Source organism: Eublepharis macularius, chromosome 3 (assembly GCF_028583425.1).
Source record: "Eublepharis macularius isolate TG4126 chromosome 3, MPM_Emac_v1.0, whole genome shotgun sequence".
NCBI lineage: Eukaryota > Metazoa > Chordata > Lepidosauria > Squamata > Eublepharidae > Eublepharis > Eublepharis macularius.
In genome coordinates, this window is record NC_072792.1 from 40,092,468 (window position 1) to 40,107,474 (window position 15,007).

Below are 15,007 nucleotides of genomic sequence, written 5' to 3' on the forward strand. Positions count from 1 at the left end.
CACTAGGTCTTACCTGAATGTTAGTACAGTAAGCGGTCGGTAAGACTTGTGGCTGGTATTGCTACTGAGTTTGCTCCCCCAAAAGTCATGATGCCATAGATCACCAAGTGGGGTTTCTGCCCTGAGGTCCTGCAATAAACACAAATTTTATAATGTTATCATCATGACCCAAAGTCTGAAGTTCGATCCAGGTAACCAAGAGAGCAATTCTGTAAAAAGTAGGTCCTTCCACAGTTTTTGTTATTCCTATCTAATTTGAGGCTTTCTTAGCTTGTGCATAAACCCAGCTCTGGTCTTGTTTCTTAGACAGACCACTTCCAGTCCTTGAGAATTTTGCCTATCATGGGGCAATAAAGAGTAAAACTAATCTGAAAATCAAAGTCACTTCTTAACTTTGATTTTCAAATTGATTATACAACAATGTATAATCAATTTACGACAGAATACTGATTACAAGTGTTACAACAGACACAGAAAATTAAAAGTAGCACATGTTGTTCTAAATGTGTCCATAATACCAGTGGTTAAGTGGTTCGGCTGCAAATCAGCACTCTACTGGTTCGAATCCCACTACTGCCATGAGCTCAGTAGGTGGCCTTGGGTAAGCCACTCCTCTCAGCCCCAGCTCCCCAGCTGTATTGTGGGGATAATAATAACACTAACTTGTTCACCGCTCTGGGTGAGACACTAATCTGTCTAGAAAAGCGGTATATAAGTGCTACTACTACTACTACTACTACTACTACTACTACTACTACTACTATTACAACAAATATTCAAAGCAATATATATATCTAATATTAGACTTTTATATACAGTCAGTTTTATCATATTAAATAAAAAATGGTACTGTTTAATGATTTTTTCTATTAAACAATACCATATATGGTGAAAATTAGATCACTGATATCTTCTAAAAATTAGGGGGATACTAGAAAGACAAAATTCTGGAGGCCCCACGATGCCCATCGAGCTGGGTATGTGCAGTAATTTACTCCATTGTGTTTTCATAGTGTGGGGCGGGCAGGGCGGGGGGAACCCATGATATCTCACAAAAGCCCTGTAAAAAATGGGACTTTCTACAGTGATGCAGTAACAATCTTGCTGTACAGGGTAAAGAAATTCTCAAACAAGCATATGAGAAGATTTGGATAGGGATAGATTAATGGAAATAGTAGAGTGGTTAAACTACAGCTTGGTGAAGATGACTCTTGATGAACTAATGCTATTTTGGTAGCCAACTCTTGGTTGGGAAATTCATGGAGAGAGTAAGAGGTAGAGCTTGAACGGGGGAGGTTATAGTGTCATAGAGTCTGTCTTGCTCTCTAAAGTTAGGGGCAGTCTAGTTTCCTCAAGAGGTGCCAGGCCCTTGACTCTGGGGCCGGAGCTGATTAACGCCAAGCTTGTGCCTAGCGGACTGGTTGATCCAGCAAGACAACCTTCTTAAGTCTCAGTCTTAAAATGCTGGGTGTTAATCAGGCTCAGCTGCACCTGCTAGAAAGTGTTGCAGCTCTAAAGGCTATGCTGGGCACTGGCCAGGCTCCTGTGAGGAATTTCCACTCTCGGCACTCTGCTCTGGATCTCCAGGGAGGTGGTGCACATCCAGTCTGGCACTTTGCTTCCTTTATGCCACCTCATCCTGGGCCTTCTGCTGCCCCTGCTCCTGCAGCATGGGAGAGGGTCCTGGGGGGCTAGAGGCCCAGGTTTGAGACCTGCCTGGGGGCTTAGAAGCTAAATCATGGACCGGTGGCATGATTTCTCTTGCAGGCAGGGGGGCCTCTGGTACTGGCTCATCTTCAGCAGCATACTCATTCTTAGCATGTCTTTAGCCCTTTCCCTTGTGGAGATATAAGGAAGAAGTCATATCTCTGCAATGGGAGGGGCTAGAGACTTACTTTTTTTTACAATGAAAGTTGGGAATTCAGAGAACCTGCTGTACCTATCACTACAGCGGTAGGTCACTATCATGACATGAAACTCATAATTAAAAAAAAATCAAAAACAAAACCAGGAACAGGGAAAGGAAAATGGAGTGAGAAGAGGTTTGATGATGACAAATGTCCAATAATCAAAAAATGAGTTGGGGGTGGGTGGGAGTAGGCAGGACAAACAAAACTGAAAGAAACATGCATGAGGGGAAAATCAACTGAAAATCGGCTTCCGGAAAAAGATTGGGGTAAAAGTTGTCTCAAAACCACCAGAAAAAAAGGGAGGAGGGAAAATCCAAAGTGAAAACTAAAAAATCTGTGCAGAAAACTCCAGCCTGATGGAGATTCCTTCCACAACTTTCAACGCCATCCATCCAAGGAGACTGTAGCCTTCCAGTATGACAACAGGCACTGCTCTTGATCATATCTGCTGGGGGTCCATTATTTCTATATAGTTTCTTTTGAAAGGAAAGCTGGGACAGCCTCCAGGAACTGTGAATTTCAATATGGGCCATCTGCATTAGATCCATGACTGAGAGAAGTGGGCATGTGGAACACAGAGAAAGACCCCATAACTTTCATGTACAAAGGGCATAACCATGAGGCCATGGGGATATAAATCCTATACATGTTTACTCAGAAGTTAGTTCCACTGTATCTAATATGGCTTATTCACAAGAAAGTGTGCACAGGACCTTCATGTCTTAAGGACGCTTTCTTCACCCAGTACCTCTGCAGCAGCAAGAGTATCAACACATTTGTTCCATGCTAACAGCAACTTTAGCCATGATGGAAAACGGCAGGCAACCTCATTACATTCACAAAATAGAATGCAAATAATAAAAATTACTCATGCATGGAGCCTAGAGTATTATAGCACAGAAATAATTTGCACAGCTGATATCCATAGGCTTTTTTAAAAAAAAAACTTCAATAAATAAGAAAATAAGGCAAAGCAAACAAGAGATTCAGAAACACTTTGAATTAAATTGACCTCCTGGAAGTCAGTGCTGAAGCTTTTATTTGATTTAATGGACGGCAGGATTTTGCCCTGCGCTGGTGATTCAATTAGCACCTCTGCCAGTTAAGCTCCACTGAGCCAAGCAGATGGCAACGAGACTGTATTGGCTTACGCAGTCACCAAATCACCTATAGTGCAGTTGGATTTCACCTTCACACCCACTGCCTAAACAAGAGCTAATTTGTGCTGTTTTCCATCTGTGAAAACAAAGTGTCCTATGATAACTTAAAAGACTAATAAATTGATTGTCGCATTGACTTTCCAATGATAGAGCCCACTTCATCTGATACATTACTCGGTTTTCACCAAGACCATTTTTCGCCACTGGGAACTGAATTGCCTAGTTCTGATGTAGCCGTATTGAACTTCTTAATATCATTAGGAGACAGTATGCAAACACTCCTTCCTTTTATATATATGCCCCCTTTCCTTGCCCTTTCCCCAATTTCAGCTATGATCAGGGCTTTTTTTCTGGGAAAAGAGGTGGTGGAACTCAGTGGGTTGCCAGCACAGGGGGCAACTCTTGGCAGGAGGTAGTTCCCCTGGTACCACATGCGCATGCGCAAAGGGTGTACACGCTCCCAGGGCTTCACAATGACGTCACTTTGGGTCAGCTGGAACAAGGAGGGAGTTTTTAAAGTTTAAATTGCTCTCGGTGAAAATGGTCACATGGCTGGTGGTCCCACCCCCTGATCTCTGCTTCAGTGTGGAGGGCGATCTAAACTCTCCTCTGTCAGCAGGGGGTGGGGCCACCAGCCATGTGACCATTTTCAAGAGGTGCCGGAACTCTGTTCCACCGCGTTCCTGCTGAAAAAAAGCACTGGCAATGATTAATCTGAACACTATCCATAGTTAGGTAAATCAGAGTTTGAAAACCCAGCTCAAAATACCATTTCAAACTCTAGGCAAAGCGAGCCTCTGATTAGCATTAAAACTGGTATTCATCTAATGCTCACTATAGTGGGCTCCAAGAAGAGAAGGGAGAATCCATACATGAAAGGGTAGTGGGGAGGGACATCTGAACTTGTTGGCCATTCCCCATATCCTAAGCCTAGACAGAAAATCAGAAGTTACAGATGTACTAGGTCAAATGTGAAGGTCAATCCCAACACTCAAACCTGGGCCCAAGTGCTGACTGACAGAGACACCGCTAACAATCTTAGAACTGTAATCCTTTGCATACTTGTAGGCTAGCTCAAAGTACCAAATATTTTTTGCTATGTTAATACAATCCAAAGCAGCAGCTTCACAGCAAATCTACCCTAGCTAACGATTGCGTAAGCACAGTGGCTGAAACAGGGATGACACACGCACTCTCGCAGAAAACAAGGGCCATCGATGAAAGAGAGCAGGGTCAGAGAAAGTCCCTATATGATGGCACCAACTCACATAGCAAATGCTGCTTCACGCTACAGTCAGAAGTGGAAAAGCCAACCACAGAGACTCTTTTCAGCAGCAGCATATTGAGAAGAGGAATGCATTGACCAGCCCTAACTTCTAGTGAACTCTGGAGGACTTGTTTCCTGCGAAACATTAATTTGTTCTGAAATGTCTCTGTTTAGCCAACAGAGCAAGACATTCAAGACAGCTTCACATTTGAATATAACTAGAACAAAACCAGCAACATTCGATCAATAGAAGTGAAACTTGCATAGAATAACTTGAAAACATGGCATGATAAATTGGCATCTGGCCCACGGTGGAGCTGTCTGACATCAGCTTCGTTGCCTCCTCATTCAGTCTGGGCCGACAAATGTTGTGCATCTTGCAACAGTTGGAACATATGCCCTCAAAAGTGGTTATGTGGATTAGCCAAACGAAAAAGCAAACCAGAAGAGAAAGCTAAGAACATAGGAAAGCTGTCTGTGTAACAAGAAAAAGGCCTTTTATTGTAGATTTGTACCACAAAAAAGGGATGCTATTTTCCCATCCACTTTAACAAGCAGACATTTGAAAAACTCAGACATGTTTCTCTATTGCTTAGAATATCTAATTTCAAGTGTTTGATTTTAAACAGCAGCCTTTGCATCATCGGGTGCAACATTCTAAGAAAGGCCCTTTCTAATTAATACATGTAACAGAGAGACATTCTGCCTGAAATGCTTTACTTGTTCAAATGTCTGCCTTCTTAAACACACAAAAGACAAATCATTGCTGTACACAGCTTTTTAAAGAGCTGCTTGCAATGGCAAGAAAGCATCTGGAAAACAGCCTTGAACGCCAATAAAATCCAGTAACAGACTGCTCTCTGCAATGGTAGGCAGAGTGCCAACAGCCAAAGAGTAACACTCACTGGAGGTATAAAAGGAGGACAAAAAGTTAATAAAAGGATCACAGTATGGCATCCATCACTGGGTCAGCCATAATCAATAGATCTACAAAATGACTTCACCTGCTGGAACGCTCATGGAAAAAGAACGAAATATGATGTGCTATCAATGAAGCCGATCTTCATTATGTCTGGGATTCCTCCTTGTTCCAGGGGCAATCTATTGACTACCTTTTCCGGAAGTAGCTTTAATTAAGGAGAATTAGAAAATAAAGAGACACTTCAACAGGAATAAAACACAGCATTCAGTTTTAAGATGAACACTTAGTGATAAAAAAATGAAAATAAATTAAGTCCTCCCATTTTCAAATGCAGGCTGCACAAGAACCAGTTTGTTTTCCGAATTGATTTTATTCAGCGATCTTTGAGCAAAATTGGAATCTTAATGCATTTTTTGAAAGAAGAAGCAGATAAATGGAACATTAATATCTCTAATCCAGAAGCGTTGGGATAAGGGGAGGAAACTGCATGCATGGAAATGGCAACAGGCTAGCCAAATGGATTATGGAAGGGTATTCCAGCACGGATCACAGATGTATAAGGAGCCTGCTGTGTGAACACTTGTGCTAAAGAACTGAGAACAAGCTGTAATGCACTGGGAACAGTGATCATCTGCAAGACAACAAATCTGGTAGCCTTGTGACAATTAAAGAAGAGAATCCTATCCGTGTTGTCTGTGCTCCACCTTGCAGCTAATGGCTGCAAGAAACTTGCCTAAGGCTAGTCTGAAAGAACAATGAACATGGCTGAAAGAACAGTGAAACCCAGGCCTTCTTATCCAACTCTCCAAGCAACAATTCTTCCATTCACTGTATCACTTAAGAAGGGCCTGCCTCAACCCCTGATCCAGGCTTTTACTATCTTATTTTATGCCACTTTACCATCTTGAGCAATTCACTGTTTTTATAAAGGAACAGCATCCCAAGCCTGTCTAAAATCACTCACTACAGTCCCAACCTCCCTGACCTGGATGGCCCAGGCTAGCCCGATTTCATCAGATCTTGGAAGCTAAGCAGGGTCGACCCTGGTTAGTATTTAGATGGGAGATCACCAAGGAAGTCCAGGGGCGCTATGCAAAGTCAGATAATGGCAAATCACCTCAGTTCGTTTCTTGTCTTGAAAACTCTATGGGATCACCATGTGTTGACAAGACACATGCATAATCTCTACTAGACTCCCTGCCTAGTTATGCTGTCTCCTATCCATTCTCCCTCCCATTCTCCTTTTTGTCTTTTGGTTGCTTATTGTTAACTTCTTGATTTTCTCACTTCAGCCTTTCAAATCCAATTGGTCCGTGAACAGGTAGAGAAGAGGGCGGAATCTTCTCCTTCTCATCACAGAGCCCCAGTGGAGCAGATCAGTGGCCCATCTAGTCCAATGTTCTGCCTCATACAGTGGCCAACCAGTTACTCTGGAGGGCCAACAATAAGGCACAGCAGCCGAGGCCTTCCTCTGATGTGGCCTCCTGGCACTGGTATTTAGAGGTTTACTACTCCTGAATGTGGAGGTTCCCTTTAGTAACCATGCCCAGCAGCCGCTGATTCTCTGTGAGTCTGTTTAATCCTCTATGTCTGTGGCCATCACTACATCCTCAGGCAGAGAATTCCACATTTTTATCACCTTTTGAGTAAAGCAGTAACAATGGCTCTTGTTTATAGGAGAGTAGTAGTTAAATGAAAACATAAAACCAGGATTCTGTGCTTTTTTGATATTGTAACCAAAAAATGCATTTGTATCCCCCCTTTATAAATCATACTACTAGCCAAAAATATAAAGAGTTGCTACTACAAAACCCATAACAACAGAAAACATAAAGCACACAAACAAGAAGCCCAACCAACCCCATGAAGCCCTTCAAAATAGAAAAATGTTTAAAGAAGATATTGGAAAGTGAGGAGCAAAGACACTGCAAGGACATCGCAAGGAAGAACACGCCAAGGTCAAGCCACCATGGCTAAAGAGAAGCCAAGAAGCTGGTCCGGTCGTGTGATTTTAGGATGGTCTGGATGGCGTGGAAGGGGGCCAAAGGAAATCTTCGTCTGAGGGCAAATGATTGCTCCCGGCAGACCAAAGCATGGCTTCTTCCGAAAGGGGCAAAACACACCCCTGGCCTCCTCTTTACTATCTGTTCTCCATAAGTAGACCTGGATCAAGGAGGGCTCCTAACTGAGAACTTTATTCTTCCGATCATTACTGGGTCTACTTGCAGGTTCAAGGTTTCCCTATTGCCACCTTGGCATATGACAACCTGAGTGTTTTGAAAAAGCAATGCCTTTGTTTGTGTTTCCCCCCTTATGACTGTTCTCGGAATCTGAAAATGCATGACACAGCATGATATTGATCCTTCCCATGTGTTTCATCTTCAGGAATACGACTGAATCGCTCAGTAATTGCTTGAGGAAGTTATAATTCAGTACAGGAAGCTGTGTCAAGTAAACTGCTTGAGGTCAGCTATCACAGTGTCGCTTTACCCCACACTATGCCAAATCTCCTGTGTCTACATGAGGCCGTGAAGAATGGCCAGGCAAGGTGTGTGTGTGTGTGTGTGTGTTTACACCCTATTGCCCCAGACAACATTCAGTAAACAACATTCCTAATCATGGTGTATGTACACACACATGCTTTCTCCACACAGAGGCACAGCACTGATGAGCCAGTGATTGAGCAGAGGCAGGAGGCAGGGACAGCACACTTGTGCCTGCTCTCCATTGACTGAATGAATGGATGGGTCATACATTCAAGGTTCACTTCAGCTTGTTCAAGGTATTTATGTCTCTCACATCAGCATCAAAGAAATGTCTGCACCCTCCCCAATAAAACTAAACTAATAAAACTAGATCCCAGCAGCATCAGTTCAGATTCCTATCATGTGTAACACCCCCCCAAGCTCTCCCCCCCCCCAAGATTTCCCTGGGCTCATTGGTGGGTTTTTCAAGATAGCTTGCCATCATTATGAGAAGGATTTTTGCGGAGAAGGAACTTTGAAGCAATTGCAACCTTGAGAAGGAAGTGTTCATTATAAATATGTGGCAGCTCCTGAACTTAAAAGTCACAACTCAGCTTGTGAATCTCAGATGCTATCCATGCAGAGTCATGCACATGGACCCTTGGGGATAGTAAGAGCGTTCGAGAAGCTTCAGTTAGTAATGAAGGAGCCGTTGATTTTCCATTCAATTATTTGAATTTCCCCATGGAATGTGGCAGTTAGCAGGAAGAGCTGGCTATGGGCCTGGGTCACAACATATAAATATGGAAAAAGAAAAGGCAGTTACTCCTATTCTCCCTCTAATGAAGACTTAATTTTACTACAGGACATTTCGTAATGCTGAGACAGAGGTGCTAATAAATCTGCAAATGTTACTAACCCTTGAAAAGTGTTATCATCCTGTCTACCATACAAGCAATCTGTGGTTTTGTCAAAGCAACACTCACCAAATCTAATTTTTATGTCTTTTCCAAAAGCTTTCCTGACTGCTAGCCTAGGGGAGATTCTTAGAGCAGAATCACAAGTGACAAAAGGCACAGATTGGACACTTGTCTGCTTCCCTCAAGGTTTGATGGGAAATGTAGGCAGCTTGGCGGAATGTTGGACAAGTGACAGTTGAAAAGTCCATTGGACAGCAGTCAGAGAGCCAAGCTGCGAGACCAGGATGCCTACATTTCCCATCAAAACTTGAGGGAAGCAGACAAGTGTCCAATCTGTGCCTTTTGTCACTTGTGGTTCTGCTCTTACATTCCACAGTCAAGCAAGCACGGGGATATTTACAAGCCTAAACAAAGATCCGAGACAGAACAGCACCAACCTTATTATTGAGGATAGCTTCAGAGTCGTCGAAGACAAAGTCCCCATCATAGCTGTTAACAAAACAGATGAGGGAAAGGAGTCCCACAACCACTTTAGCCCAGTATGATGGAAGGGGCCATAGTGGTATGTCATGGTCCAAGTTATCTTCGGTCTGTCCCATTCTGTACAATACTTGTCCAAAATTTGGAATGCCAACATTATGCTGGTTGCAAATCTGAAATAAACGAAACATATATTTTAAAGCTAACACATATAAAATCAGCAGAAGCCTATTACGAGTTTTGCTAGCTCATCAGTCTACACGGACTGCAGTTAGTCAATTATGGGACACTGACGGCCTGTCAGAGAGTGCGGAGGTGAAAGAACCAAACTCTGCCCAACACATAAAAGCTTCTTTGGCAAGTTCAAATGTGGAGTATAATTTTCCTTGCTACTTGGCAGCTTACTGTGCAGTTGCATGCATTCTGTAAACTCATTTAGAACTCAAATAGTACAATTTTAAACAGCCACACCCTTCTAAATCCACTGAAGTAATTGGGATTAGAATGGTATATCTTTGCTTAGGATAGCACAGAAAATCAACAAAAAGCATTGTATCAAAAGAAGAATAGCCCAAGAATAATCAAAAACTCTCATGCTCTTAAAATCCATTAAGTCCTGTCCTTCTTTACCCAGTCTCAACTACATCCATGAAACCACCAGTAAATTTATTTATTTATAGGACAATTTGTATCGTGACTCTCAACCACACGGCAGCTTACAACATAATAGTGTCTGAATGTGCGCATGTGTATAATTATTTGGAATAAAATGCAAAAGAGACAATAGAAGTACCAAAGCCACAATTCCTTCTTCAAACTACCCAACAGGTCCTCATGAAAATCAAATTCATACCTATTAAAAAAACAGTCCCAGAAAAATGAAGCCACACTTATGATTTAAACATCAGCAGGAAAACAGAGCAAAAAGTTGTCAACCACAAATGATCAGATAACTCAAACAACAAAAAGCCCAGACTAAACAAAACTGCCTTCTCCTGCCACTGGAAACTTGCCAAATTCAGCACATTGTGAATAGCTGGGGAGAAGGCATTCCAAAGTCGGGGTGCCACAACTGTAAAGGCTCTGCTTCTAGTTGCAGTCAATCTTTCATCCACTACTGACAGAAGTGGAAGGAGCCCAGGGCCTGTGAGGCAGATCTTAAATTGCTGGGCAGGAATATAGAACACTTGAGGAAACTCCATCCTCTCTCTAACCCATGCTTCCTCAACATATTCTTTTCTTCTCTTTCCTCAACAATCTATATTGCATAGTTCCATTTATGCAATATACAGTTCCTGCTTTTGTAGCAGAACAGAGGTTTTTTGAGGTTGACAATATCACTAGAGAACAGATGCATTAACTACAGAGGTAGCAGCAAACTCCATCCAAACCATCCAGGGCTTAGGTATATTCAAACAGACCTGGATCTTTGGTGCCAGTAGCCTCTGTCACAGGTGTTCCCAGGGCTTTTTTCAGTGGAACAGAGTTCCGGCACCTCTTAAAAATGGTCTCATGGCCAGTGGCCCCACCCCCTGATCTCCAGACAGAGGCGAGTTTAGATTGCCCTACGCGCCGCCGAGCAGCGCGGAGGGCAATCTAAACTCCCCTCTGTCTGGAGATCAGGGGGCGGGGCCACAAGCCATGTGACCATTTTCACAGAGGGCAATTTAAACTTCAAAAAACTCCCCCCTTGTTCCAGCTGACCCAAAGTGACGTCATTGTGCGGTCTTGAGTTCCACCACCCCTTTTCCCAGAAAAAAAGCCCTGGGTGTTCCCATCACAAAAGTAACCTCTCCCTACTCTCCTCTCTCACTTTGCATCACTAACCAGTCAGGAAAAACTACATTTCTAGCTGTAAGAAAGCCACCTCTGGGGAAGAATCCCTCAATACTGCCATATGTGTGGTGTGCCCACCGATGCTGGGAATTGTGAGGAATGAGGTTACCCTTGTCCTCAACAGTCGTACCTGTATCTCATAGGAACATGACAGCATCTACAACTGGATCACCAGGTATGAATACCTCACTCACTACCCTCCTTGCCTCAAAGAAGTCCTATGCCATATGTGCAGTGTGCCAACAGGATGCCTTTCTGAACAAAAATATTTTCTTGCTTATACACAGCTTAACGGTCAAGAAATGAGATCTTGTACCATGTTTGTTTTTAAAATCAGCACAGCCAATCAGTTCTCCATTGGTCAATCAGAAGCCCTACTGGGCAAAAGCCCCACCTGACTCTGCCCAGTTTCTAAAAACACTTGGCAGGCTGCAGGAAAAGGTGCTGGAGGGCGCCACAGAGCCAATGGGCACCTAGAGAGCTTACTTTTCCCCAGGCACACTGGGAGTAGGATCTTGCAGAAAAGCGCAGTTTCCCACAGGCCCTTTACACCCTGAAAATCCACTACTGGGGCCCAGAGAATTCTTATAAACAAAATACACTTCAGTACAGGGAAACTTCAGTAACAAGGAGAAATTAGGTTAAATACTCTTGCTATGCCAGTGGCACTAAAGCTCTCTGCAACTGAAAGAGAGGCAGCATTTTTGCCCCATTTCCCTTTCTCACTGCAGCCCCTTGTTCATGACTGCCCTCCCCAGTCCTCAGCATAGACTTTTTGGAGGGCGTGCAGAGTGCTGTCCATCAAGGAAAAAGGCAGGGAGGTGATCTGCTCCACCTTCTCCTTCTCCTTTTTCCATAGGATCGCTGCAGGTGAAACAATCCACCTTGAGTCCTGAGAATATTCCTCATGTACTTGCCAGGTGCTCATACGGGCCCCTTTTCACACTGCTTACCTGCTCCTGGGACATTGTGAAATATCGTGCAAACAACGTGGAAGATAGCGTCTTCTCGCGAGAGTTTTGCGCGATGTCGCAACGGCAAAACGCGATGTCGCAACGTTCTGCGCAATATTTCGCAATGGCTCGGGAGCAGGTAAGCAGTGGGGAAAGGGCTATGGAGTCCGTGAGAAGCCATCGGCAGCAGTACACAGAAAGCACAGCCCTAACATAAGGAGCAATGGCCAGTAAGCTTTTTCCATCTCACACAGCCTTAAAAATTGCACATCTGTCAAGAACGGAAAACTGTCTGCGCTGCGAACTACGCCAGTCAGAGGAAGGTTCTTTGTACAGTAAGGAACTCCATTATCCCATTAATTCACTGCTTTAGTTTGGGGTTTCATAAGCAAGTACTGTAGTACAGACAGCAGACTCGGCTTTGCTCATGTGATGTATAGTTGAATTAATCCTGGCTATAGATCTTCCAAAATTTCTTCTGGCCCAATTATCTGCCTGTGTCAAGTTTCCATAGTGAAGTGTTCCAACAGAGTGAAAACCCATCCCAAGACCAAATCCCACAGCATCTTGAGCTTATAATTGCCTCTCCCAGCAAAGTCTTAACTAGGACTTTGAATTCCTCGCTCACTATAGGTTCTAATATCTTGAATATCCTGCCCCTTGCAGCTATTTATTAGTTTGAGTATAGCCCTATAACTTTTGAACAGGATCTGCTTATCATGTCTCACTCCGCACTTCCCTAGATTACACTGTAAATTAAATCCAATTTTACCTGTTTATCAACAGTTACTTGCCCACTTTGAATGGATTGATTAAAATTTTTATTGGATCTTTCCCTCAAAACCGGTCTCTTTCGAATGCCCCCACACTCCCACTTTGGAGTCGTTTGCAGCTTTGTATAGATGCATCTGCCTAACAGATGTATACTTCATGCATCTGATGAAGTGAGGTCCGGTTCACAGAAGGTTATGCTGGAATAAATGTTGTTTGTCTGTAAAATGATACTGGACTGCTGTTTATTCATTTATACTTCTTTGTGACTTATACTTTTGTTCACAAACTGGATCACCTTTTTTAGAATTTGAAACTAGGAGGGGTGTAGAGGTTAGAAGTCAGAGGGTACCCCCCTAACTTCCAGGATGTATACACAAGACTATAACGTAATATTTGTGTGTGCTGCAAAACAAGGTTTTTGTATTCCAAAAACCAAAAGAGAAAGGGAGATATCATCTATAAGATCTCAGGCCCCGCCTACCCAAAGCAATGGACTTGCCTGGAAATACCAACCGGACTAGATGCTCTGACCCAAGTATTAATTCAGTCCAAGACTGAGCCTGCGTTACTATAGCAATGTCCCCTATAAAGGTGCCTATAAAATATACATGAAGAGACACACAACAGCTAACAAGAACCTTCCAACTAGTATGCTAATGCCCCAATTCCCTGATGACTTAAAACCAACCTAGCATTTCTTCACACCCCCTCACCCTCGGTTAAAATATAAAACACAGTTGTTGTTGTTGTTTTTAAATCAACACGCAGAATAGCTTTTAAAGATCGGCCTGCTTAAGTTTTAATCCTTCCTTCTCAAATTATTTGGGGGAGATGTCATCTCTTCCTAAACAAAGGGGAATGTAGATATCTGCATGTGTAGAAGACTAACCCTCCCTCACTGGAACTTGCAGAAGTTCTGCAGAATGGTACACACACAGAAGAACACACTTCTGTCAATTTCTTTTCAGAAACTGCATTATTAGGTACAACACAGATAAAAGAACACTACACGCATGGCGCTCCGATGCCATCTAGTCAGAAGCAATTTCCAAATAGTTCTATGGAGCTTTCTCCCAGGAAAGCATGCGTTGTGTTGCAGCCTGTCTGGTGATGCTATTTTCGATTCAGGTTTTTTCTGCTGCTTCCCGGCGTGTCATCAAAAACCCATAAAATATTATTTAAACGCCCCCCCCCCGGTAAGAAAGAAAGAAGGCCATTTAAAGGATTTTGTCATCCCAGGAAGTGGTGAAGTCTCAAAACCATCCATACAGTCGACTTTAACGTCTCCCCGTAATGCAACACAGGTACTTGTATCTCTCTTTGAATTTGTAGCAGTGGACCTGCCAGGAACCCAACTGACTTTATTTTAAAAGAACGACGCCCAGCATCGTGCGTGCACACAAAAGCGCCGATGCTGTCTTGCACAGACGGCTCCACACGACCACAGGAATACACGCAGGCCCATCGCGCGTAGGAAACGGGCAAGCCCAACACCCGAGGCACGTCTCCCCAGCAAGTCCCACTAAGTTCAATGGGGCTCGTTTCCTAATCCAGGCTCCGGGCTCGGGAAGCCAGGTAATACAGAGGAACTGGGCGCGCTCCAGCGATCGGGCAGCGGCCACAACTCCGACGGAGTTCGGAGCCGCGGGAAGGGGAAGCTCCGCGGCTAAGTCTCCCCAAAGTCCTGGGGGCCGGATCCGGATGGGCACCCCGCCCCGCTCTCCTTTTGTTGCGCCCGGCGCGTCTCCTTTTGTCTTGGGAGTGTGGCAGAGACGGGGCAAGCCCAGAGCTCGCCTGCCGCATCGAGCGCGCCCTCGGGGAGCCCGGGGACCCAGCCCGGCAGAGGGGAGCCCGCCTCGCCGCGCTCCCGCCCGCCCCGCTGCTTCCAGCCCCCGCCCCGCCTTTACCTGCAGCTAGAAGGAGCCCGAGCGGCATCTCCCGCCCGAGCGCGCAACTCTGCCCGCTCTCCCTCCTGCTGGAGCCGCGGGGACGGGCCGGCAGGAGGGAGGAGGAGCTGCCTAGCCTGGCGCTCGGGCAGGGCAGCCTGCGCGCCCATTGGCTGGCCTCGCTTCCTCGTCCTCTCCCTCCCCGGCCCCCTCGAGGGAGCGGGGCCGCTCATTGGCGAGACCGAGTCGACGTCAGCAAGGCGGAGCGCTGCCAGCCGGGGGGCGGAGGCGACGGAGGGCAGAGCGAGAAAGAGCGAGCCCAGCAGGGCTCGCTTAGCGTCCGGCGGTGCCCTTTTTGGGGGGCAGGCGGAGCCCTTTGCGCGCTTCTTCGGACCGTGCGCACCCGGGTCAGAGTCTCTAACCCTTCCGTGAGA

General features: G+C 44.8%; 1 protein-coding gene across 1 annotated transcript in view; it reads right to left on the minus strand.

Annotated features, from left to right (window-relative positions):
* Window positions 1-14,675, minus strand: part of TMTC4 (transmembrane O-mannosyltransferase targeting cadherins 4) — a 56,695-nt gene extending 42,020 nt beyond the window's left edge. The window contains exons 1-3 of the mRNA XM_054974964.1: window positions 14,595-14,675; window positions 9,082-9,297; window positions 14-129 (exon numbers count right to left, since the gene is read on the minus strand). Coding sequence (XP_054830939.1) covers window positions 14-129; window positions 9,082-9,243 — 278 coding nt within the window. The 5' untranslated portion in view covers window positions 9,244-9,297; window positions 14,595-14,675. The remainder of the gene's footprint in view (window positions 1-13; window positions 130-9,081; window positions 9,298-14,594) is intronic.
* Between the last annotated feature and the right edge of the window lie 332 nt (window positions 14,676-15,007).